The sequence below is a fragment of the Gekko japonicus genome, unplaced genomic scaffold (genome assembly GCF_001447785.1).
Source record: "Gekko japonicus isolate JY-2015 unplaced genomic scaffold, Gekko_japonicus_V1.1 scaffold2761, whole genome shotgun sequence".
NCBI classification, from domain to species: Eukaryota; Metazoa; Chordata; class Lepidosauria; order Squamata; family Gekkonidae; genus Gekko; species Gekko japonicus.
This window is the reverse complement of record NW_015168738.1, coordinates 157,904-181,756: the sequence shown is the minus strand read 5'-3', so window position 1 is coordinate 181,756 and position 23,853 is coordinate 157,904. Positions and strand designations below refer to the sequence as shown.

The following is a 23,853-nucleotide window of genomic DNA, read 5'->3' as shown; positions in this document are numbered from 1 at the left end:
GTGCAGAGCTGTCCTCACAGAGGAGGGAGAGCTTGTACCTGAATAAAACTTGGTCTTAAAGGTGCCACTGGACTGTTTTGGAACCGGGTGGGGGGGCTCTGCAGCTTACCTGGCTGCTTCTTGCTCTGACTGAGGGCTGCTGGGAGCAGGGGATGGGGCTTGTTGCATGTGCCCGACCCCTGGGCTCCTTACTGCCGGAGCTCCGCTCCTGTGTGCTCCCACAGGCAATGACCCCTGGCTATAACGTTCGAATTATCTGGAAGGGCCTTTTTTCAGCTTACTATGTCTTTCCGTATATTCAAGAAAGGGAAACCGACATTCCAAAAAATCTGAATGAAACTCTGGATTCTCTGCCAAGGATATAACTTCTGATATTTTATCCATGAACAGATATTCCCATAACTTATTCAACCACATCATCGATGCGGGTTGCTTACTATTTTTCCAATGCTTAGCCACTAAAGTCTTGCCACCAGCATATAAGAAATGAGACCTTTCCTGACAGCAGGAACATCTATCCCATAAATTAAACAAGACAAGTTCTGGCCTCATAGGGATATTGTGCCCAGTATAATGTCATAAATCAGTTCAAGAATAGTGGTCCAAAACAATGCTCCCTCTAAGCTGTGGAGTCTTGTGAGCAAAAATTCTACTTTGTGAGCTACTGGCATTGAAGTTGTGAGAGAGCACCATTTGGCTACTGCATAAATTAGTTTGCTCTGGGGCCGTCCTTCCTAAGAAATGCCTAAGAAAAAATCTCTTCGACTCCAAGAAGCCTGTAATGGGCCGTTCCGGCCAGGCGGTGGCAGTGCGGTGCTGCAAGACCTGGAGAAGCTGACGTCATCTAGTGGAGCCAAAGTGAATATGCCGACAGAATACGTCTGACCCTGCAGCTGAGCAAACCCTCGCCGACTATGGATGTGTGTGATATAAAAAGATATATGTTGTCCTCCCTTACCCCCATAAATCATTGTTAGTCCCGCGTGAATGAGTAACTGTAAATCGCTCAGAGCCAGCAACCTCTGCAGGATTGAGCGATTAATAAATTGAAAGATTATTATTATTATTATTTCCTGAGTGTAAACAAAAATGTGTGAGCCAGAGGCTAAAAAACTGTGAGCTAGCTCACAGAGACTCAGCTTAGAGGGGACACTGGTCCAAAACTACCATAACAGGGCACGTCTACCAGCAGTGAATGTAAGAACCAGGCTGCCCACATCCCCTCCAACAACTGGGGCTATATGAGGGTGAAATGTGGTACAAACGTAACAGAGTGAAATGCCATCTATGAACAATTTTTCGGAATTGGATTCTTATATTAATAGCTCTCATTAGAGAGACTGTAGATGACCAAATTTTTGCCCACTGATGCCAGAGCTTCTGATTGGCTGCGTAGATTTTTAAAAAAACATTAGTGGCAGCGGCTGCTACTGCAGTACAAGGATCTTCACTGTGTGACTGTAGGTAAGCGGTGTCTATGCATGACAATGTTTTTAAACACGATGCTTATTTAAGAGTCATCCTGTTAAACAGAGCTGCCTGAACTGTTGAAGGGTGACATTAGAGACTGGCATAACACCCCCCCCCCCGACATTTTGTGGTTGGTCCCACCTCCTATAGTCCCACCACACTGTGTCTGCATCGCAAAGGTGACCACAGGCTCAAGAAGATGGGGGACCCTTTACTGCATATCCAAGGCAGTCAATTTGATGCAGTTGAGAATCCAAGCTAAAGTAAGTAAATTAATATACCGTTTTCTATCTCCGTAGTCTTAACAAGCAACGGTCGAGCCTCATTTATTCATCTCGTCATGTTCCCTCTAAGCTGAGTTAGTGTGAGATAGCTCTCAGATTTTTAGCCTCCGGCTCACACATTTTTTGTCTTAGTTCAGGAAGGGACGGCTCCAGAGCAAACTGATTTATGCAGCAGCCAAGTCACTCGCTCACAACCTTAATGCCGGTAGCTCACAAAGGAGAACCTTTTGCTCAAAGGACTCCACAGCTTAGAGGGAACATTGCTCGTCACTGAAGAAAAGACATTGGATTTATACCCTGCCCTTCGCTCGGAGTCTCAGAGCAGCTTACAAACTCCTTTCCCTCCCCCCCCCCACAACAGACACCCTGTGAGGTTGGTGGGGCGGAGAGAGCTCTGACAGAAACTGCTCTTTTTCAAGAACAGCTCTGACAGAACTGTGGCTTGCCCAAGGTCATCCAGCAGCTGCGAGTGGAGGAGTGGGGAATCAAACCCGGTTCTCCCAGATTAGAGTCCGCGCACTTAACCACGATGCCAAACTGGCTTAAGAAGTGGGAGGAAAAAAACCCAGCTTACTGCATCTGATTCATTCATCTTGATTGTCATCTTGTTAACCGCATCGGCAGCCTTGTTCACCATCCTCAATATTCCCGCTCCACTCAGAGCCTGAGTGTTCACTGCTCTCGGAAGCTGGAACCAAACGACAAGGAAGGGCTAAGAAACTCATGTTAAGGCTAGAAGTTTAATTGGGTAGCAAAGGGACAGCTAAGAACGCAGTGCCCCAATAGATTGCAACAATTTCTTGAATTGACTTCTTTTTACATTCTCAGGGGAAACTTTAGACACAGATACTTGCTTTTCTTCTGCACCTTTACATTTAGGTTTAACTTAGGTGCAACTGAAAGACGATCTGTCAAAGTTGTTACAACACCACCTGCATAGCGAAGGAAACAATAGCACTGGCTTAAAGAATTAAGTTCTGCTACGCTGTGCAGGTTGCAGGGGCAGCGACAAGGAAAAATGCTGGATAAAATGTGCCGAGAACACACGTAGGGGGAGTTGGGAAGATGGAGGACACTTATTATTAATAATAATGTTATTAATATTAATTATTAATTGAGCAATTAATGATAAATTACTAATAATGATAAATAATAATTACTAAATATTATATATAATAATTAATTATATCAATTAATATTATTTAATATATTAATAATATTAATTAACATCATTAATTAATAATAATACTATTATTAATAATGATTCCATTTGTACCCCGCCCTCCCTGCGAGCAGGCTCAGGGCAGCTTACATTGGCTGGTACAAGGAAACCAATAAAATCCACATAAAATCATTTAAACAATTCAATGACAAATAAGATCATAAAATCATAAAAGTGCTGGCAACATTTCATTCATTACTTAAGATGGCGTACCAGAGCGTGCATACAGGCAAACAGTTTCACAGCGCAGTGATCTCCCTAAGTCACGTGGCGGGACAGGCCAGATGTCAAAATGAAGGGCCTTCCTTTGATCTCCGCGTTTTCAGGATACTGTATTGAGATATTAACTATCTCCATCTTGCCCAAGCTCATTTCCAGTCGTTCTGGGGAGCCTACGACCATCATTTCTGAGACCTGAGAGTTTTAAGAACTTGTTGCCATGGGACTGAGGTAGCTGTTGGACCAGAGAAGCGGAGAAGCTACGGGCCGGAAGCCATTAATTGGACACCCTTCGCTTGTAAGCTTATTCAGTTCCCCTTGTGTTTTGTGTTCCTCCCTGGGATTTTTGCTGAAAACTTTGAACTTTCTAAGAGTCAAGGGCACAAGCACAAATCCTAACATGCATCCCTGTGTTAATGGAAGATGTTTCACAAGCACCGAATGCAGGGTCTGAGCTTTCGTGAGTCACTACTCGCTTCTTCGAACACCTTTGCTCTTTTTCTACTGCTACGGTGCTCTGAAAGCGGAGATGAGTCACAGCAGTATTTTCAAAACCAATTACAGTTGCAGATGAAGGAAGAATTATGCAGGAGAGTGTTTCAATGTATAGTTAAGTAACCTCCAGCAGAGCCGACGGCAGGACTCAAAAATCCCCTGAAACCAGCTCTGTAAAGAGAGCACCGATACAAAGATTAGCCGTTGTAGATTTTCCGGGTTGTGTGGCCGTGGTCTTGGCATTGTAGGACCTGATGTTTCACCAGCAGCTATGACTGGCATCCTCAGAGGTATAACCTTGACACAGAGAGTACGCCATCTTTCTATATTATACTTCCGAGGATCAGCAACAATGAAATAACTGGGGAGATGTTATAATGCAATGGATACTATATTAGAAAATACTACATACAATACATACAAATTATTCACCAAGTGTAATACAATATAAAGGAGCTGCGGTGGCTCAAGTGGTTAAGACGCTGAACTGCAGGCTGTGGAAGGTCAGTAGTTCAGCAGTTCGAGACCTGGGTGCCGCATGATGGAGTGAGCTCCCATCTCTAGTTCCAGCTCCTGCCAACCCAGCAGTTCGAAAGCAAGACATTGCAAGTAGATAAACAGGTACCACTTCGGTGGGAAGGTAACAGCGTTCCGTGCGCCTTGGTGTTTAGTCATGACGGCCACATGACCACGGAAACGTCTTCGGACAGCGCTGGCTCTTCGGCTTTGAAACGGAGATGAGCACCGCAACCCTAGAGTCAGATTCGACTGTCTTTCGAGCAAGGGAACCTTTACCTTTACTTTAATACAGTATAAAGTGCTAAATTCCAGGAAAATCACATTTACTTAAGTAATTTATACATAAGAGAATCAAATATTAACGAAGCTTCCGGCTTTTGTCTTCGTTTCGATCCTTGACTTCCTCAGAAGCAAATTCTCTTGTATATCATTTTGCATTTAGTGAGTGTTGTCTCTTATTGTTCTCATACAATTTTCTCTTTTTGCTTTCCAAAGCTTATGTTCCAAATAGGAAACTACAAATCTCCTAATAGACTCCCGTCAAATCTACTGCTTGCTGATCAAATTTCAACTGGGAGGTCTCTCTTTATAATACTTCTGAGGATGCCCGTCACGGCTACTGGCAAAACGTCAGGTCCTACAATGCCAAGAGCATGGCCACACAGCCCGGAAAACCTACAGCAACTAATGAACTCTGGCCATAAAAGCCTTCGACAACATAATACAAAGACTCATGCCTACCACCCCCGTACTATAGAACTGCCACCACCCCCCAACCCCACCCCACGATCCACACACTGATGAAAAGGGTAATTCCCCATGACGTTTTTCCTTCCCTTTGTGGAAGTGCTGGTGGGCAATGGAAAGAGACACAAACAAGCTGTGGACAAGGCAAAAGAATTAATAGACTCCCAGCTTTGGAAGGGAAAGATCAAGTTTTTTAAACAGGAAAAAAGAAGTTTCCACTGAAAACGTGGTCTCGCTATGACACTGTCACATGATTAATGTAGTTTTTGCCAAGGCAATGCCATGTGAACTAACATGCAGGGAGAACAAATTTAGAGTCCAGTGGCACCTTTGAGCCCAACAAAGTTTTATTCAAGGTATGACTTTTCGTGTGCGTGCACACTTTTTCAAATACAATGGAATGGTAGGTCAGGTTCAAACTTATAGACGGGCTGACCAGCAAATTAACATGTGACATGATGAAGATGCTTTAAGAGATGCAAAAACAGAATGAAATTAACAAGCTAAGGTTATAAGTAGTGGTACAGCTGGTTTTAGGAATTTCCGCTCCGCACTTTAATTGTTTCCACACTTCGAAAATGGTTTTTGAATGTTCTCGGATGTTTTATGCATGTTTTTAATTGTATTTATATACATGTTATGTATGCTGCCCTGAGCCCGCTTGGGCGGGAAGGGCAGGGTAGAAACTGAATAAATCTGAGACTCCCCATCAATGTTCCCTCTAAGCTGTGGAGTCTTGTGAGCAAAAATTCTACTTTGTGAGCTGTTGGCATTAAAGTTGTGAGCGAGCGACTTGGCTACGGCATAAAATGGTTTGCTCTGGAGCCCTCCCTTCCTGAGCGAAGATGAAAATGTGTGAGCTGGAGACTAAAAAACTATGAGCTAGCTCACACTAACTCAGCTTAGAGGGAACACTGCTCTCCATTTATTTCGACATATTTATTGCTTTACAACTGTTGACCTTATAACCTTAACCTGTTATTGTCTTCATCACATTACATGTTAATTTGCTGTTCAGCCCCTCTATGTCTGAACCTTACCACTTGTTCCGTGGTATTTGAAAAAGTGTCCCTTGCACACGAAAGCTCATACCTTGAATAAACCTTTGATGGTCTTAAAGGTGCCACTGGACTCCACATTTGTTCTACTGCTTCAGACCAATACGGCTGACTACCTGGATCTACTAACATGCAGGCAGTTACTGAAGCAGGTACTATACACCCTTCACAGAACTGGGTGGATTAAAAAAAACAACACATGAGTTGACCAGGCTCGTAGCTACAGTGGGGCATTTCGGGCCCCGGACCCCTGACTTCCTGCCAGGGCCCCACAAATTTGATCTAGCGCCCCCCCCGCTGCCACTCTCCCTTCCTCAAGCATACTTTGCTTCCCTGATTGATGTCAGTGCCCCCCCAATTTATTTAAAGGCCCCCTGAATTACAAAATCCTGGCTACGGGCCTGGAGTTGACCCTTGCACTTGAAAGGAGGGTTGCCAAGTCCTACCGTAGCTGCAGTGGGGGGAGTCCTCGCCCTCTCCGGGAGTTCCTCGGCACACACACCACGGTGACATCACCCGGAAGTGACGTCATCGTGTCGGACACGTTGGGGGTGGGACCACTATCATTTGAGGGAAAACCATAGAGTTTTCCCTCGAATGATAGAGCGCCCCCCCCCACAACATGCCCGATGTGATGACGTCATCATGCTGGACACGTCTCCGTGATCCCGGCAATTTGGGGGCTGGGGTTCCCCCCGGTGGCCCGATTCAAGCCGGTGGGTAACGGACCCATCGAGCGGGGATTCCCCTGCCCCACTGGGGGACCTGGCAACCCTACTTGAAAGGTGCCCGACTGACAGCGCTGACCACCAAGGCCTTCTATTCATGACAAATTACTGCACGGTCGACAATCAAATGCAAGCTATGTTGTAGTCTGTTGTGTTACAATAATACAGTCTCAGAAAATGATGCCCACCTCCAGAACGACTGGGTTTTGAGACAGGCGTGCTATTTGTAGAAGAGCATTTCCACAAGGAAACGTACCTACTTGCATTAGATCAGATGCCAGACGAATTATTTCAATTTTGGGGAAAGTCTACCAAGGGCGTAAAATTCAAGTTTCAAGTATAAGAGAACTAGATTTTCTCGCATGAGTTGGACACTGTTTCTTTACCCGACAAGTACCAGCATAGATTAAAAGGCAAACAAGAGAACTAATATACCTCAGAACTTTCCAAGAACTGCCTTAGATCAGGATCCTGTAACAAGGTTGGGTGCTTTACTGTTCGTTGTAGATACCTACGGTTTAAAAAAAGTTAGACAACGTTGAGTGTTCCTGACAGTACTGTAAAAACATCTGCTATCCGCAAAATGAGTACGGGGCTACGGAACTTTGCTAGCTGGACAAGAGTTTCAAAATCTCATTATGTGATTAGATTTAGAGGATATTTATCTTAATGCCCCTTTCAGTCTTTTCCCTTATGCTACTACCAAATGCATGTTTGGTTAGCCATACCAGAACAGAGACAAATGCCAAAAAAAGTTACCAAACTCACCAGCAAGCAACAGGTTTTATTTAGAACTACATTTGACTAATGTGGTTTATTGTTATTTTCAGCTGTCTTCTATGCATTTCTGTAATTGCTATTTTACATTGTGAGCAATGCTCCCTCTAAGCTGTGGAGTCTTGTGAGCAAAAATTCTACTTTGTGAACTACCGGCATTGAAGTTGTGAGCGTGTGATTTGGCCGCTGCAGAAATTAGTTTGCTCTGGAGCCCTCCTTCCTGAGCTAAGACAAAAATGTGTGAGCTGGAGGCTTAAAAACGGTGAGGTAGCTCAAACTAACTCAGCCACCTTTTTGAGTTCTGCAAGGTAAAATGGCAGCCAATGAGGTTTTAAATAAATATGCCCTGCTCCTTCCTGCCTTTTTCAGACAGCAAGAAGTAGTGAACAACGGGAGACAAGCCCGCCATACAATACGGAACATGCAACGGAATGACTGTACTTTATATTCCCACTGCTGTTATAAATACGTGCCTTTGGAAAACCAAACCACAAAGAGAAACGCAAAGGTCGCTGTGACACGGAAAACAGCCAAGCCGAGTTCAAAAGAAGAGGCAAGGTCGTGGTGTTCTTAAGATCGAGTTTCACAAGGTCCTCACAGCGATGAACATTTAAGACCGGGGCACAAACTGCCCTATGAGTTCTCTTATGTGCATGTGGAAGGCGGCTGCTCAAAACGTTCAGGGGAAATGCGGCCCATGTGCATTTTAAGCCACAGAACGTCCACGGAAGCGAGAGGCCACAGGCAGCCCCTGGTCTTCAGGTTGCCGCGGAAGGGGGCCGTTATACTGGCAGAGGAAGTAATCTGGCTTCCTGAAACAGAAGCGTGGCTCATTTCGAGGGCTAGCTTTGAAGGGAACGGCTGGAAGGGTGGCTGGGCTTTCACTGGTGATGGACAGTGCCATTTAGTGACAGCTGAATTCTGGTGACCCCCCATAGGGTTCTCAAGGCAAGAGAACTGGCTGGCCACTGTGTGAGACGGGATGCTGGACTAGATGGACCACTGGTCTGACCCAGCAGGGCTCTTCTTATGTTCTTATCAGGGGAAGGTTTCGGACTCTATGCCCTGTCGTTGGCTTTCCAGAGGAACTGGCTGGCCACTGTGTGAGACAGGATGCTGGACTAGATAGACCACGGGTCTGATCCAGCAGTGCTCTTCTTACGTTCTAATGAAGGCCTCGGCCTCTCTGCCCTGTTGTTGGCCCTCCAGAGGAACTGGTTGGCCACTGTGTGAGACAGGATGCTGGACTCGATGGACTCCTGGTCTGATCCAGCAGGGCTCTTCTTATGTTCTAATGAAGACCTTGGCCTCTATGCCCTGTTGTTGGCCACACAGAGGACCTGGTTGGCCACTGTGTGTGACAGGATGCTGGACTAGATGGAGCACTGGTATAATCCATCAGGGCTCCTCTTATGTTCTCATGAAGGCCTCGGACTCTGTGCCCTGTTGTTGGCTGTCCAGAGGATCTGGTTGGCCATTGTGTGAGACAGGATGCTGGACTAGATGGACCCTTGGTCTGATCCAGCAAGTGCCTTTTTGTGTTCTTGGTTTGAGGATCCAGTTCTTCCTTCCCCACAACGTCTTCTTGGCATGCTGTTCTAGGGCTACAACTGGAAAGCCTAATGTACCAGCCCTGGGGAAGTTAAGCACAGCTGTTTGTTTACAGTCTGGCTGGGAGCCCTCTAGAGAAAGCCCTGCAAGGTGCCTACTCCCGCACTGACGTAAGGACTGGACTAGATGACCACCAACGTTCCTTCTAACTCTCCGTTTCCAACCCCGCATTGACCAAAGAATTGCTTTCTTAGGAGTTTGGTCAGTAACAGATGAAGTGGAATCAAACTCAGTTTTAGAAGAAGAAGAAGAGATTGGATTTATACCCCGCCCTTCACTCCCCAAAAGAGTCTCAGAGCGGCTTACAAACTCCTTTCCCTTCCCCTCCCCACAACAGACACCCTGTGAGGTAGGCGGGGCTAAGAGAGCTCTTGACAGAAACTGCTCTTTTTCAAGGACAGCTCTTATCAGAACTATGGCTTGCCCAAGGTCATCCAGCCAGGTGCAAGTGGAGGAGTGGGGGAATCAAACCCGGTTCTTCCAGATTAGAGCCCACGCACTTAACTACTACACCAAACTGGCTCTTTTACAGAAAAGCAAGCAGGGTTACTGCTGAGTATGTGAGAGGTATGTTTATAGAAGGAGGAAGAGGAGAAGGAGAAGATTAGATTTATACCCTGCCCTTCACTCGAGTCTCAGAGCAGCTTACAAACTTCTTTCCCTTCCCTTCCCCACAACAGACACCCTGTGAGGTAGGTGGGGCTGAGAGAGATCATTCGAGAACTGCTCCAGAGAGAACAGCTCCGAAAGAACTTGTAACTGAACCAAGGTCACACCAGCAGCTGCATGTGGAGGAGTGAGGAATCAAACCGGGTTCTCCCAGATTAGAGTCCGTGCACTTAGCCACGACACCAAACCGACGTTTCAGAGGTGGTCCTGCCATTGCCTCCCTCTGCGTAGCGACCCTGGACTTCCTTGGTGGTCTCCCATCCAAATACTAACCACGGCTGACTCTTCTTCGCTTTCGAGGCCTTAAGAGAAATGGCCCTCTCTTGCCTGGAAAGCCCTAAAGGGTTGCTGTAAGTCAGCTGTGAGGACATGTGAATCTCTAGCACAAAAACTGTCCCTCGAAGTTAGGAAGTAACACTGGAAACAAGCTCCCCTGGGAAGGCACCCAGACAAGAGAACAGCCCTAGAACACTAAATCTTCCAAGGCTAAAGCCAGACAAACCTTCTATTTTCTAATACATTAAAAAGACTGCTTTTTATGTTGCCATTGTAATTCACACTAAGGACTAGCTGTTGGATCTCCTGAGGGCACCTGGGTTTGGGGTTACACAGAGTGTGGGACTGGATGGGCCACTGGCCTGATCCAACATGGCTCCTCTTATGTTCTAATAGCACAGCAAACCTCCTAGGTTTCTGTGAAGAGATCTGTACTGATCCCTTTCTCATTCGGAGAAGCATCACTGTGAACCGAGATTAACAGGAAAAGCAGCCTGCTTACCTGAAGTCATGCTAGGTTCTGTCACAAGAGCGTGCAGAAGCTTCACTATCAGTATGTGCCTACTTGCCCTGCGCCTCAAGCTCTGTCCGAATTCCACCCTCCTGGGTAAGAGCTATCAATTTAGTTTTGCAAAGCTGTGGACTGTAGATCAGCTTGAGCGGTTTTTAGTTGCATTCTTTTGTTAGGCCATTCGGCTTTTCAGTACTTAAACAGAACGTAAGAGAAGCCATGTTGGATCAGGCCACTGGCCCCTCCAGTCCAACATTCTGTGTCACACGGTGGCCAAAACCCAGGTGCCATCAGGAGGTCTACCAGCAGGGCCATAAAAATGTAAGAGAAGCCATACTGGATCAGGCCAATGGCCCCTCCAGTCCAACACTCTGTGTCACGCGGTGGCCAAAACCCAGGTGTCATCAGGAGGCCCACCAGCAGGGCCATAAGAAAGTAAGAGAAGCCATGTTGGATTTGGCCAATGGCCCATCTAGCCCAACACTCTGTGTCACACGGTAGCCAAAACCCAGGGGCCATCAGGAGGTCCACCAGCAGGGCCATAAGAACATAAGAAAAGCCATTTTGGATCAGGCCAGTGGACCATCCAGTCCAACATTCTGTGTCACACAGTGGCCAAAACCCAGGTGCCATCAGGAGATCTACCAAGTGGGTCCAGTACGCCAGAAGCCCTCCCACTGTTGAAGTTCAAATTGCACAGGGCACTATAAGCAGTATACCATATAGTCATTTCTGAATTTACAAGGAGGATACATTACCTTTCTAGAGCTGCTCTTCTTTTTTCTACAAATTCTGTAGATGATGAATCTTCTTTGCCTACTTTGACCTTGGTCATGCCTTTGAAGAGAGTTACATCACACCAATTTTTTTTACATATTGATAAGAACTTAAGATCTGCCACAATCGGTAAGCGTAAATTCAAAAGAGAGTTACATCACACCAATTTTTTTTTACATATTGATAAGATCTGCCACAAAGGGTAAGCGAAAATTCAAAAATCTTCCCCCAAAAGCAAGCAGTCTTTTTGACCTGCTTTGAAAACAGCATTTCAACAGGGACGGGTCTGTCTGATACAGGATTTGCAGGGGATGGAGGCAGTCACAAAACGGCCCCCACGGCTTAACTTCAGACACAGGTTGAAGAGCCTTGTGCTGTGGGGGCAGCTGTCGCCAAAGCAATGTTTTTTTTTTTTTTTAAATCTGCACAGCCAATCAAATTTCCAGTGGCCAATCAGACGTTCTGCTGGGTAAAGGCCCAACTGGCCCCGCCCACTTTCTAAAAACGCTTACCAGGCACTGGGAGAGGTGTCGGTGAGCGCTAGGGATGCCCACGGACACTGCGTTGGGAATCCCTTGAATTTGCTTTGCTGGCAAGGGCTACCTCATAGAATCACAGAACCATCGAGTTGGAAAGGACTTCCACGGTCATCTAGTCCAAACCTTGCACAACGCAGGAGATTCACAAATATCTGCCCCCCATGCACCCCCAGTAAACTGTGTTCCATGCCCAGAAGATGACAAAAAACCTCCAGGATCCCCAGCCAAACTGGCCTGGAGAAAAATTGCTTCCTGACCCCAAAGTGGCGATCGAAATTTCCGTGGGCATGTAAGAAAGGGGCCACGAGAACTAAGCACTGAGGCAACCCTTCCTGCCCTCCCTTCTCGTGATCTGCCTAAGTTCACAGAATCAGCATTGCTGACAGATGGCCATCTAGCCTCTGTTTGAAAACCTCCAAAGAAGGAGAGCCCACCACCTCCCGAGGAAGCCTGTTGCACTAAGGAGCCGCTCTGTCAGGAAGTTCTTCCTAATGTTGAGCCGAAAACTCTTCTGATTTAATTTCAACCCGTTGGTTCTGGTCCCACCTTCTGGGGCAACAGATCTTCAAGTTAACCAGGATTCTATAATTCTATATTCTTATGCTCAGAATTCAGACTCAATTTTCCTTTATTTAAGGGCTTTTTCCTCCCTAAGAATTTAGACAGTGAATGGTTTAATATCTAGACAATCCTAAAATAAACACTAAAAATGAAGCTACCCCAAAGCCACTTTTACTTTAGAGGAAATGCCTACTGTGTGCACCGAGATTTAATGGGAAGGGCTATTGCTAACACAATGGGCTCACAAACTCATCAACGAAAAATTGGGGAGAAAAGCGCACGTATGCACCAAAATGACAGATGACAAAATAGAGAACATATTGTTTGTCAAGTTAATTGCACCCTCCTTCTAAGAGAACATGTTCCTGAATTCAGTATTCTTCCTCCCTAGCTTAATTTTAGAGATCAACAAGTTACTAGAGAAATGCAAAACAAAAGCACCAAATGAACATGGTGGCATTAGGACAACAACACAAGCTGTTCCCCAAGAGGTGCTTACCTACAATACTTTTCTCCGGAGCCGGGGGCACAATGTACCCAACGTGTAGATATTTTGAGGCTAACTTGCTATGCAAGCCGAGAAAGTCACTGAACCTTCGTTTTACGGAGAATTCGTTTTTGTGAAACATGGACAGACTGGTCTAAAAAGGAAAAACAGCCGTTTCAAAACATTCATCACTTATGTGGTATGGAAGAGCCCAAATTCTGTTGTCAAAATAGGTTACCTTTGTTGTTACTCGGTAGGCCATGTAAGCATTCATGCCATCACCTAATGGAACAGACGGAAGTATCACAGATCAGCCCTTTGGTATTTCTTTGGACACCTAACTACTCAAACTGTGAGTAACTTACCCCCAATACTTTAACTGTTTTTATCTTTTTTACTTAATCTCCGGAATGTTCTATCGTTTCGATACTATTCTTCTTCGGAATGTGAATGAAAGCCTTATGAAATCATATGCAATAACAATATTATGTGAAGAATCTCTGGTACATGTACATACAAAAATTCAATAAAAAGATTTTTTCAAACCTTACATACAGCGACTCTTGGTCTGTTATTTCAACAGGTACGTATCAACAATCTCATTAATTTTCACCGATGTATCTATGAAATCTTTTTATTGAATTTTTGTATGTACATGTACCAGAGATTCTTCACATAATATTGTTCTTGCATATGATTTCATAAGGCTTTCATCCACATTCGGAAGAAGAATAGTATCGAAACGATAGAACATTCCGGAGATCATCGTCAATTACATCATTTTCAACTGCCTTTGTGCATTTATATATGTAGAGTTTTTGTACACATTTTTGTATAACTTTTGTGATCGTTATTTAAATACTCTCTAGCGCAGTTATCTCACAGTTTCTTCTTTTTTCGGTCAGAACGTAAGAAGAGCCATGCTGGATTAGACCAGTGGTCTATCTCATCCAGCATCCCGTCTCATAAAGTGGCCAACCAGTTTCTCTGGACAGCCATCAACAGGGCATAGAGGCAGAGGCCTTCCCCGATAAGAACGTGAGAAGAGCCCTGCTGGATCAGACCAGTGGTCCATCATGTCCAACATCCTGTCTCACACAGTGGCTAACCAGGTCCTCTGGACAGCCAACGACAGGGTACGGAAGCTGAGGTCTTCCCCTGTTGTTGCCTCCTGGCTCTGGGATTCAGAGGATTACTACCTCTGAATGTGCAAATTCCCCTCAGCCACTATGGCTAGGAGCCACTGATAGATTCATGGAGGACAAGTCTATCTAATCTCCTTTGAAAGCTGTTTATTGCTCTGGCCAACACTCTGGTAGAGAATCCCACATTTTAATCACTCTCTGCGTAAAGGCATATTTCCTTTTGTCCATCCTGAACCTGCTGCCCATCAGCTTCACTGGATGCCCTTGAGTTCCAGTCTTCTGGGAGAGGGAGGAAAAAGATCTTTGTCAATGCCCTCCTCCACGTGCCCTTTTTAAGATAAGATTTAAATTTGTATCTTTTATTTTGTTAGCCGCTTTGGTGGCCCTGTGAGGGCAGAAAGGCAAGGTAATACTCTTGTTTAAAAAATTAACTTGCTACTTGCTTCATTTTTATAACACCCCAGAAAATTAAAGTTACGCAAGAACCGTTTCTACACCCTGCCGCTTCCAGACTCACCAACTTTCTCGGGATCGGACACGTTAATTTCAATATCGAACATGTCCCCGTTGGCCTCCTCTTCAATCTGGGAAGACAAAATACAGCACGATCGAGTTCCCTTTGCACGGATGGATATTAAAGGGACACCTAGTCACAAATTCCGAAAGCATGCACAACATTTTCCTGCTTAGCAAGTAGCTCAATCATGCACTGAGCTAGAAGCCTAAAGAGGTGATAATGGTCATGGAACTTCCTCAAAAGTATCCCTCAGGTATCGTTAGAAAGGAAAGAGAAGCTTATTTTACACTGGGCGCTTTCACACATGCTAAATAATTCACTTTCAATGCACTTCGCAATTGCATTTTACTGAGCAAAGTGGCAAAATCCACTTGCAAATGGTCGTTGAGGTGAACTGAAACGTTCAGTTTCGGGGGGCGTTTTCAAATATCCTCAATAATGCCATTTCAACCCACTTCAGCGACCATTTGCAAGTGGATTTTGCCATTTTGCACAGTAAAATCCAGTTGCAAAGGGGACTGAAAGTGCGTTCTGTCTCTTAACGCACATCCAACAGCTGCTGAAGACACTACGTAGGGAAGATTTGCATACCAGGAAACAAAGTTCTGGGGGGAAAACCACCAGGCCAACTCATTGAAAATCACTTACGCTTTTGGCAGACGGTAGGAAAAAGCAGAGGTCAAAATTTTGATATAGTTAACGCACTCCCACACAGACCTAGGTCCCGGGGCTCCCATTATACCCAGAAAGCAAATATCACAGCCCAAAGATTACTTGGCATGGCTCTAATGGGATTTTTCACCTGCTTAAGTAAAGGTAAAGGTTCCCTTGCTCGAAAGCCAGTCGAATCCGACTCTAGGGTTGCGGTGCTCATCTCCGTTTCAAAGCCGAAGAGCCAGCGCTGCCCAAAGATGTTTCCGTGGTCATGTGGCCGGCATGACTAAACACCAAGGCGCACGGAACGCTGTTACCTTCCCACCGAAGTGGTACCTATTTATCTACTTGCAATTTCTTGCTTTCGAACTGCTAGGTTGGCAGGAGCTGGAACTAGAGACGGGAGCTCACTCCGTCTTGTGGCACCCGGGTCTCGAACTGCTGAATTACTGACCTTCCACAGCCTGCAGTTCAGTGTCTTAACCACTTGAGCCACCGCAGCTCCTGCTTAGATTTCCACTAATAAATTGTAGGAATAGTGGGGAAGATGCTTGTCTTGAAGGAAACTAGCAAAACCTTTCTTCACCTTGTTGGACATGAAGCAAAAACTGCGTTATACAACTTTTTTTTTGTTGAAATAGACTTTCGCTCCCACGTATTAATACAAACATGAAACGACATGCGAAATGGGGAGATAAAAACAGAAGGGAGGCCAAAGATGTTACAGGGAAGACAAGTAATAATATCAGGACTGAAGGACTTGTCTTTTGGGAGGAGAAGATACAGCAATTTAACTGCTGTGGAGCTAGACCCAGGTGGGGCAGCCATCTTGGTCTGAAGCAGCAGAACAAAGTTTGAGTCTGGTGGCACCTTTAAGACCAACCAGACTTTATTCAAGGTATGAGCTTTCATGGGCAAGGCACACTTCGTCAGATACACGGGAGTGGAATTTACCAGTCCATACATATAAGACAAGGGTTAAACAGCAAATTAGCATACAACATAATAAAGATGCTTTAACAGATGCAAACAGGAATAACAAGCTAAGTTTATAAGGTCACCGTCATTTGGATTTAATTCCGGGGGGGAAACAGTGAAGCAGATTAATGTGTCAAAATTGGAGATGGATGTGTAAATGTGTCATTCTTAATTGTGGAGTGCCAACACCTTCTGGCAGTCCCTGGCCTTAGGGACGTCCGACTTGCCTCAATTAGGTTCGGGGCCTTTTTGGCCCTGGCCCCTGCCTGGTGGAATGAGCTAGCGTATGAGATCAGGGCCCTGTGGGACCTGTTACAGTTCTGCAGGGCCTGCAAGACGGAGCTCTTCCACCAGGCCTTCAGTTGAGGCAGTGGGCATCCATTTGATGTGGCCTCTCCTCCAGTGACCGCAGCTCCCAGAAGCCGGATGGGACCACAATATTATCTGCTGAGGTACGTTACTGTCTTAGTCTGCGATGAGCTTATCGATTTTAAATGGATGGTTATAATCAGTGTTCCTTCTAAGCTGAGTTAGTGTGAGCCAGGTCACAGTTTTTTAGCCTCTGGTTCACATATTTTTGTCGCCGCTCAGAAAGGACAGCTCCAGAGCAAACTGATTGATGCAGTCGCCAAATCGCTCGCTCACGACTTTAATGCCAGCAGCTCACAAAGTAGAATTTTGCACACAAGACGCCACAGTTTAGAGGGAGCACTGGTTATAATGTGTTTTATTTGTAAATCTATTTTAATTGCGGAGCTGAACTGTAAATTATGAATCGTTTTCACTACAAATCTCCATTATTGTAGACCCATATGTCGGTACTCACCCTGAGCCTACATTGTGGAGAGGGCGAGATATAAGTCTAACAAAACAAATAAATAAATAAAAGTAATTACCTGAGACCTTGTTGTTACCCTCCATCTGTCTAAACAACTGAGAAATGGTGCTGTCACATGTAAGAACATAAGAGAAGCCAATGTTGGATCAGGCCAATGGCCCATCCAGTCCAACACTCTGTGTCACACAGTGGCCACTAATACCAAAGTGTTGGGCTGGATGGGCTATTGGCCTGATCCTACACGGCTTCTCTTATGTTCTTATGGCCCCACTGGTGGACCTCCTGATGGCACCTGGGTTTTGGCCACTGTGTGACAGAGTGCTGGGCTGGATGGGCCATTGGCCTGATCCAACATGGCTTCTCTTACGTTCTTACTGTCTTCAGATTTTCCTAGCACAGTTGTCTTTCAGTGACTCTTGTCTTCTCATAATGAGGAATTTCACATTACCCTTTTTAACCCGTTTTGAAGCTGTTTTTGATCCGTCATGGAGTAAACCGGTATAGGGCTGCCATTTCACACATGGCTTTCCCTTTCTGGTAAAGAGCTGGATCTGAAGCGGTTTGCCATTTCAGACTGCACCGCTTTTCCCCCAACGTTTTTCTCCCGTGCGGGCGATCTCCGGCTTTTTTTTTTTTTTTGAACGTTTGCTTTAGAGTGCTATAGCACTATAACAAAACACTCCATGCATTCCAATGGCGTTGATATGCTGCTGTTCCATTATAGCATTATAGCGCTATAACGCTATCAAGCAAACATTTTTTTAAAAAAGCCGGAGATCACCCGCGTGGGCAAAAAACGGCGGGAAAAAGCACATCGGAACCGGGAGAGGAAACTGAAGACTACTTGGAAGCGGTTGACAGGTAAAACGCTTCAGCCCCATTTCCTAAACGGGACAGAAGCGTTTGTATGTGAAATTACAAATATATTCCGGTAAGGAACCTGTTTTAAAACGGTTCTGTCTGAAATGACAGACCAGAAACCGTTTGGGAACCGTTCCTCTTCTGGATTATATCGTCTGTCTGAAATTCCTCAATGTCACCAAAGTACAATAGCCTCCGTGTAGTCGTTTTAGCTTCTAGGGAGAGTTCAGGCTAGATTCGATCTACAACCCACTTCGTCTTATAAATTCTTAGCATTCTTAGTTTTGCGTTTTCATCAAGCTCATCACTTATCTCAGTCTCAAAGACACTGTAACATAAAAAGAATATATTGAGAAAATAAATACCTCCTCTCTGGATCTATCGAAATCCACCGGGACTGTTATACTTTTGGACTCCATTCTGGGCGCTACTAGTGTAGTAGGTGTCACGGGAGTAACTGCAGGGGTAGAGTCTGAAGACAGTATTGGTTCCCTTTCGGGGCTATCCAGAGAAACCTCCTCTGTGGCTTCTAAGCAAAAAAAAAAAAATTAACAAGTGCTTGGATGAACTGGTATCGTTTATAATTTATTTATTTATTTAAATTTATAACCCGCCCTCCCCGCGAACGGGCTCAGGGCAGCGTACAGATGGGGCCAATGCCCAATACATAAAACATTAAAACTGCATTTTAAAAACATTCAGTGCAACATAAGTGCTCTCCACAACAACTAACAAGGGAACCGATGTCACCAGGATGGTATCCTTAGTGGCCACAGCTCCACGCAGTACCACCATTTTTGCACTCACGGCGAGTTGGTAATACGGGCTAGGACAGATGGTAACAGACGTGGCGGCTCCTACTCATAAGCCTGGTGGAAGAGCTCCGTCTTGCAGGCCCTGCGGAACTGTGCAAGGTCCCGCAGGGCCCGGATCTCCTCTGGGAGCTCATTCCACCAGGTAGGAGCCGCCACCGAAAAAGCCCTAGCCCTAGTCACCGCTAGTCTGGCCTCTTTGGGTAACATTTGGATACAAACTTGTGGCTAATGAGACACAAAATCCTTGACTTTTTTATCCCAACACCTATTCCCAATGTACCGCTATGTAGAAATGTAAAATCCAGAAGGTCTAAAGTGACAGAGATTTCCTTAAGTAGTTACGGGTCTTTTCGCTCATCTCAAAATGACAAAGCACCAGCCATGTTCCGTCACCAGAACTCTGTGGATTTCTAGACCATGCCCAGTGTGGTGTTGGGGTTAAGAGTGTCAGACTAGTATCTTGGAGACCTGGGCTTGAATCCCCACTCGTGCCATGGAAGCTCACTGGGTGACCTTATAAGGTTAAATGTAAAAAATATATCTATCCTTTGCCTTGGAAGCACAGAAGCTTTTTCGCAGTATCCCCAATTCTCCACATATCCAGGTTAGGGGGGGAAATGCTGTTCGAACAGATATCAAAGATGATCTGACTCCAACGGTAACAAGAAATCTTACTTACAAAACCAGAAGCACATCTTACATGACATACCCATGTAGGTACATTTAGGAGGAAGAGGAGGAGAAGAGATTGGATTTATACCCCGCCCTTCACTACCCAAAGGTGTCTCAGAGTGGCTTACAAACTCCTTTCCTTTCCCTTCCCCTCCCCACAACAGACACCCTGTGAAGTAGGTGGGGCTGAGAGAGCTCTGACAGAAACTGCTCTTTTTCAAGAACAGCTCTTGACAGAACTACGGCTTGCCCAAGGTCATCCAGCCAGGTGCAAGTGGAGGAGTGGGGAATCAAACCCGTTTCTCCCAGATTAGAGTCCGCGCACTTAACCACTACATCAAACTGGCTTATTGTGAACAGATTAACTTCATAAAGGTTAGTTTGCTACAGCTCCAAGCCCAGTAAGAGAGAGAAGACGAAGAAGACAGGTCCTATATAAGATGAAACACAGAAGGCCAGCGAGGGCCAAAGAGGCTCCACATCTAACCCAGGAGTGTCGAACTCATTTGTTATGAGGGCCAGATCTAACACAAATGAGACCTTGTTGGGCCGGGCCAGGTGTTGTAAACTTTATAAAGGACACAAACACAGAGGGATTTTTTTTTAACGTAAAATAGAAACATGCTTAAAACATTAGCACTCTTGTGATATTTTGTTTACTTAACGGTGTCTGATAACTGACACCTCTTGCTCTGGATTATTGCAGCAAAATGTCTGTGCTGTTGCAATCCTGAGTATCTGTAAGCTGCAAACCTACGATGATGCAGCAGCACTGGAAGAAGCAGCAGAGGACAGCCAGTTCCACTGCTGGCCTGATAAGACACCCCTCGAGGGCCTGATCCGGCCCCCGGGCCGCATGTTTGACATTCCTGATCTAACTGATGAGAAGGTGGAGCCAACTGCCAAGTGTCCGCGAGTGAGAGAATCCTCTTAACCCTTGCCCTCCCGGATCTTCCTGCATGCAGAGTTACAAAATCCAACAGACCTTGAGCCGGTCCCACTCTATCAGCCTAACCTACCTCGCAGAGTTGCCGTGAGGATAAAATGGAGGAGAGGGGAATGATGTCGGCCACTTCGGTCACCGTTGGAGAGAAAGGCGTGGTACAAATGAATTAAATAAACAGAATCTCACATTTTCCTGTTCTCCAAAGAGTTGTTTCATTTGGCACTAAAGAGCAGTGCCTTTTATTTCAACCAGGTTTTGTATCCCACCTTTGCCCCATGCTCGAGGGAACTCACACAACACAAGGACAATCCACAAAAGCAATAAGTGCAACATTAGAACTAACACAACCGTCTCCAGTACTCCATAAAGAAACAACAGCTCAGTTCAAAGCAAGGACTGTAAAACATTCTACTGTTCCTCTATGAGAATAGTTGGATTTATACCCCACCCTTCACTCAAGAGTCTCAAAGTGCCTTACAATCTCCTTTCCCTTCCTCTCCTACAACAGACACCCTGTGAGGAGGTGGGGCAGAGAGAGCTCTGAGAGAACTGCTCGTGAGAGAACAGCTCTGAGAGAACTTGTGACTGGCCCAAGGTCACCCAGCTGCTGCATGTGGAGGAGGAGTGGGGAATCAAACCTGGTTCTGCAGATTAGAGTCCACCACTCTCAACCACTACACCAAAGCGATGCTTTGTAACCTTCCTAAATCTATGTGATTATTTACAGGAAGCAAGTATCATTTTTTTAAAAAATTCTCTTTCTTGTAGAGGTGTGCATTTCGGAATCCTAACCGAAAAAAATCCCCAAAAAACCTTTTTTTGGTCTTTTTTGGGTTTTTTTTTGGGGGGGGGGGTTCTGCTTGGGGCCTAGGTCTTTCTTTGTAGGTGTGCCTTTGGTTCTTGTTAAAGTTTTTAAGGTCTGTGGGGGGTTTTTGGCTTGGTCTTTCTTGGGTTTTTTTTTGGGGGGGGGTTCTGCTTGTTTTAAGGTCTGTCTGTGTCTTTCTTGACCAGGCCTCCTGGTTTTTTTGGGGGGGTTAGGATTCTGCTTGGGGGGGGGACTTACAATCTTCCCTTTCCCTCTCCCCACAAAAGACACCCTGTGAAGCAGGTGGGGCTGAGAGAGCTCTTTCGAGAACTGACCTTGAGAGAACAGCTATGAAAGAACTTGTGACTGACCCAAGGTCACACCAGCAAGCTGCATGTTGAAGAGTGGGGAATCAAGCCTGGGTTCCCCAGATTAGAGTACACACTTCTATCCACTATGCCATACTGGCTCTCAAGGTAAGTCAGTCCTGGAATCTGCCTTGACTGAGCAGCTGAGGATCAAGCCAACTGAGCAGTAGGTCCAGCCAGGGCAGCTGCTTACATACGTGGCCTTGACCAGCCCCTGTCTTCAACTAAACTGGCTGAAAGGCAGAAGTGACTCAAGATAGGCAGTTGCAAAGCCTGATGGGGCTGTGTGTGCTCCGGCTAGCAAACTGCCTGAGTTTCGTGTAGTGGTTAAGTGTGCAGACTCTAATCTGGGAGAACCGGGTTTTATTCCCCACTCTTCCACTTGCACCTGGCTGGATGACCTTGGGCTAGCCATAGTTCTGATAAGAGCTGTTCTTGAAAAAAGAGCAGTTTCTGTCAAGAGCTCTCTCAGCCCCGCCTACCCCACAGGGTGTCTGTTGTGGGGAGGGGAAGGGGGAGGAGTTTGTAAGCCGCTCTGAGAATCCTTTGGGTAGTGAAGGGCGGGGTATAAATCCAATCTCTTCTCTTCCTCTTGAAAACAATACAGGGGCTCTAGCAACAGTTTTTCACTCCGTCAATGCAGCATATACACAGAAGGATAATGGAATCCAACCTTCCGGAGGAGGAGATTGGATTTCTACCCCGCCCTTCACTACCCGAAGGAGTCTCAGAGCGGCTTACAAACTCCTTTTCCCTTCCCCTCCCCACAACAGACATCCTGTGAGGTAGGTGGGGCTCAGAGAGCTCTTTTGAGAACTGCTCATGAGAGAACAGCTCTGAAAGAACTTGTAACTGACCCAAGGTCACACCAGCAGCTGAATGTGGAGGAGTGGGGAAACAAATCTGGTTCTCCCAGATTAGAGTCCGTGCTCCTAAGCATTACACCAAACTGGTGCCAAGGCCTGCTTTCTTCAATGAGGCAAATGTAATTTTAAAGGAGAGACTACATATGAGCGCTCAGGCAAATCGGTCACCTAGAATCTTGGAGCAATGCTCGTGCGTGGGGGAGCCGTTCGTATCGCGTTGAGCTCCATCTGCTTTTACGTATTACGAGCCCTTCTTTTGCTTGAAGGCACTCGGTTCCAGAAAGCCATTTAAATTTTTGCTCCAGTTACTTGTCTGCCTGGGCCAAAGTCCAACCGTTGTCTAGAAACGGCGCATCAGGGAAAGCGGCTAAACGTACTTGAAGGCATCTGGACTTGGGGGTGGGGAACCACAGGAAGATTTCCCCCCAAAAAAGAATTACCAGCAAAAAGGTCTTCCCTGTCGTCATCCAGGATGATTTCTGCCCGCTTGGGACCATTCGAATTTGTGCTTATGTCCTCTGCGAGAAGACTGGCTGGTTCCGGAGACGATGGGCTTGACTGTTGGAAAGGAGCAAACAGATGGAAAAGTGAAGTTATCAGCGCTCGGGCTCACCGCGGGTGTTGCGCACCAGTCATCCGACACAAGCCGAAAACACAAAAACAGCACGCGAAAGCAGCAGTGTCAGCGATCTCCATTTCCTACCAGTTGCACGATAACATCCTAAGGAAATATTAATCATCGGCGCTTGCTCGGGGGGGGGGACGGGGACGCGGATGTCATTGTACATACTTTCACTCCATAATACTCACATGTATCCCTTGTTCTTGCACACTGACTTAAACCCAATTGCCAGTCTGATGTTTCTAAGTAAAGGTAAAGGTTCCCTTGCTCGAAAGCCAGTCGAATCCGACTCTAGGGTTGCGGTGCTCATCTCCGTTTCAAAGCCAAAGAGCCAGCGCTGTCCGAAGACGTTTCCGTGGTCATGTGGCCGGCATGACTAAACACCAAGGCGCACGGAACGCTGTTCCCTTCCCACCAAAGTGGTACCTATTTAACTACTTGCAATTTCTTGCTTTTGAACTCCTAGGTTTCTAGGTACTGAAACATTAATTCAGTTTTGGCTTAGCAATGTACCTAAAGCAGCTGTTGCTCCTTTGGAGAGGCCCTAGACTTCTACAAAGGTTCTGGGTCAGTAGGTGGACGAAATGCAGCTCTCGTTATCAGACTGTTCTGACGCTGCAATTATGCATAATGACTTTGGAATAAGTTCCACTGAGCACAGTGGGCCACTGGGTAGATCTACACAGGACTGGACTATAAACTGTTAAGCAGTTACCACTTGCAGGAATCTTATAAGCTTCCATCCATACAGAGCAGAATTTTCAGGGAAACCTTGCAACAGACCTCGGGCGTCGACAGAACTACTTCATTGCAACA

The 23,853-nt window shown here is 45.8% G+C and overlaps 1 protein-coding gene across 1 annotated transcript in view; it reads right to left on the bottom strand.

Annotated features, from left to right (window-relative positions):
- SNX2 (sorting nexin 2) overlaps positions 1–23,853 on the bottom strand; it is a 52,267-nt gene that overhangs the window by 16,500 nt on the left and 11,914 nt on the right. The window contains exons 2-9 of the mRNA XM_015415619.1: positions 22,856–22,973; positions 18,309–18,472; positions 14,613–14,679; positions 13,189–13,232; positions 12,963–13,104; positions 11,345–11,423; positions 7,178–7,253; positions 2,329–2,442 (exon numbers count right to left, since the gene is read on the bottom strand). Of these exons, the coding sequence (XP_015271105.1) occupies positions 2,329–2,442; positions 7,178–7,253; positions 11,345–11,423; positions 12,963–13,104; positions 13,189–13,232; positions 14,613–14,679; positions 18,309–18,472; positions 22,856–22,973 (804 nt within the window). The remainder of the gene's footprint in view (positions 1–2,328; positions 2,443–7,177; positions 7,254–11,344; positions 11,424–12,962; positions 13,105–13,188; positions 13,233–14,612; positions 14,680–18,308; positions 18,473–22,855; positions 22,974–23,853) is intronic.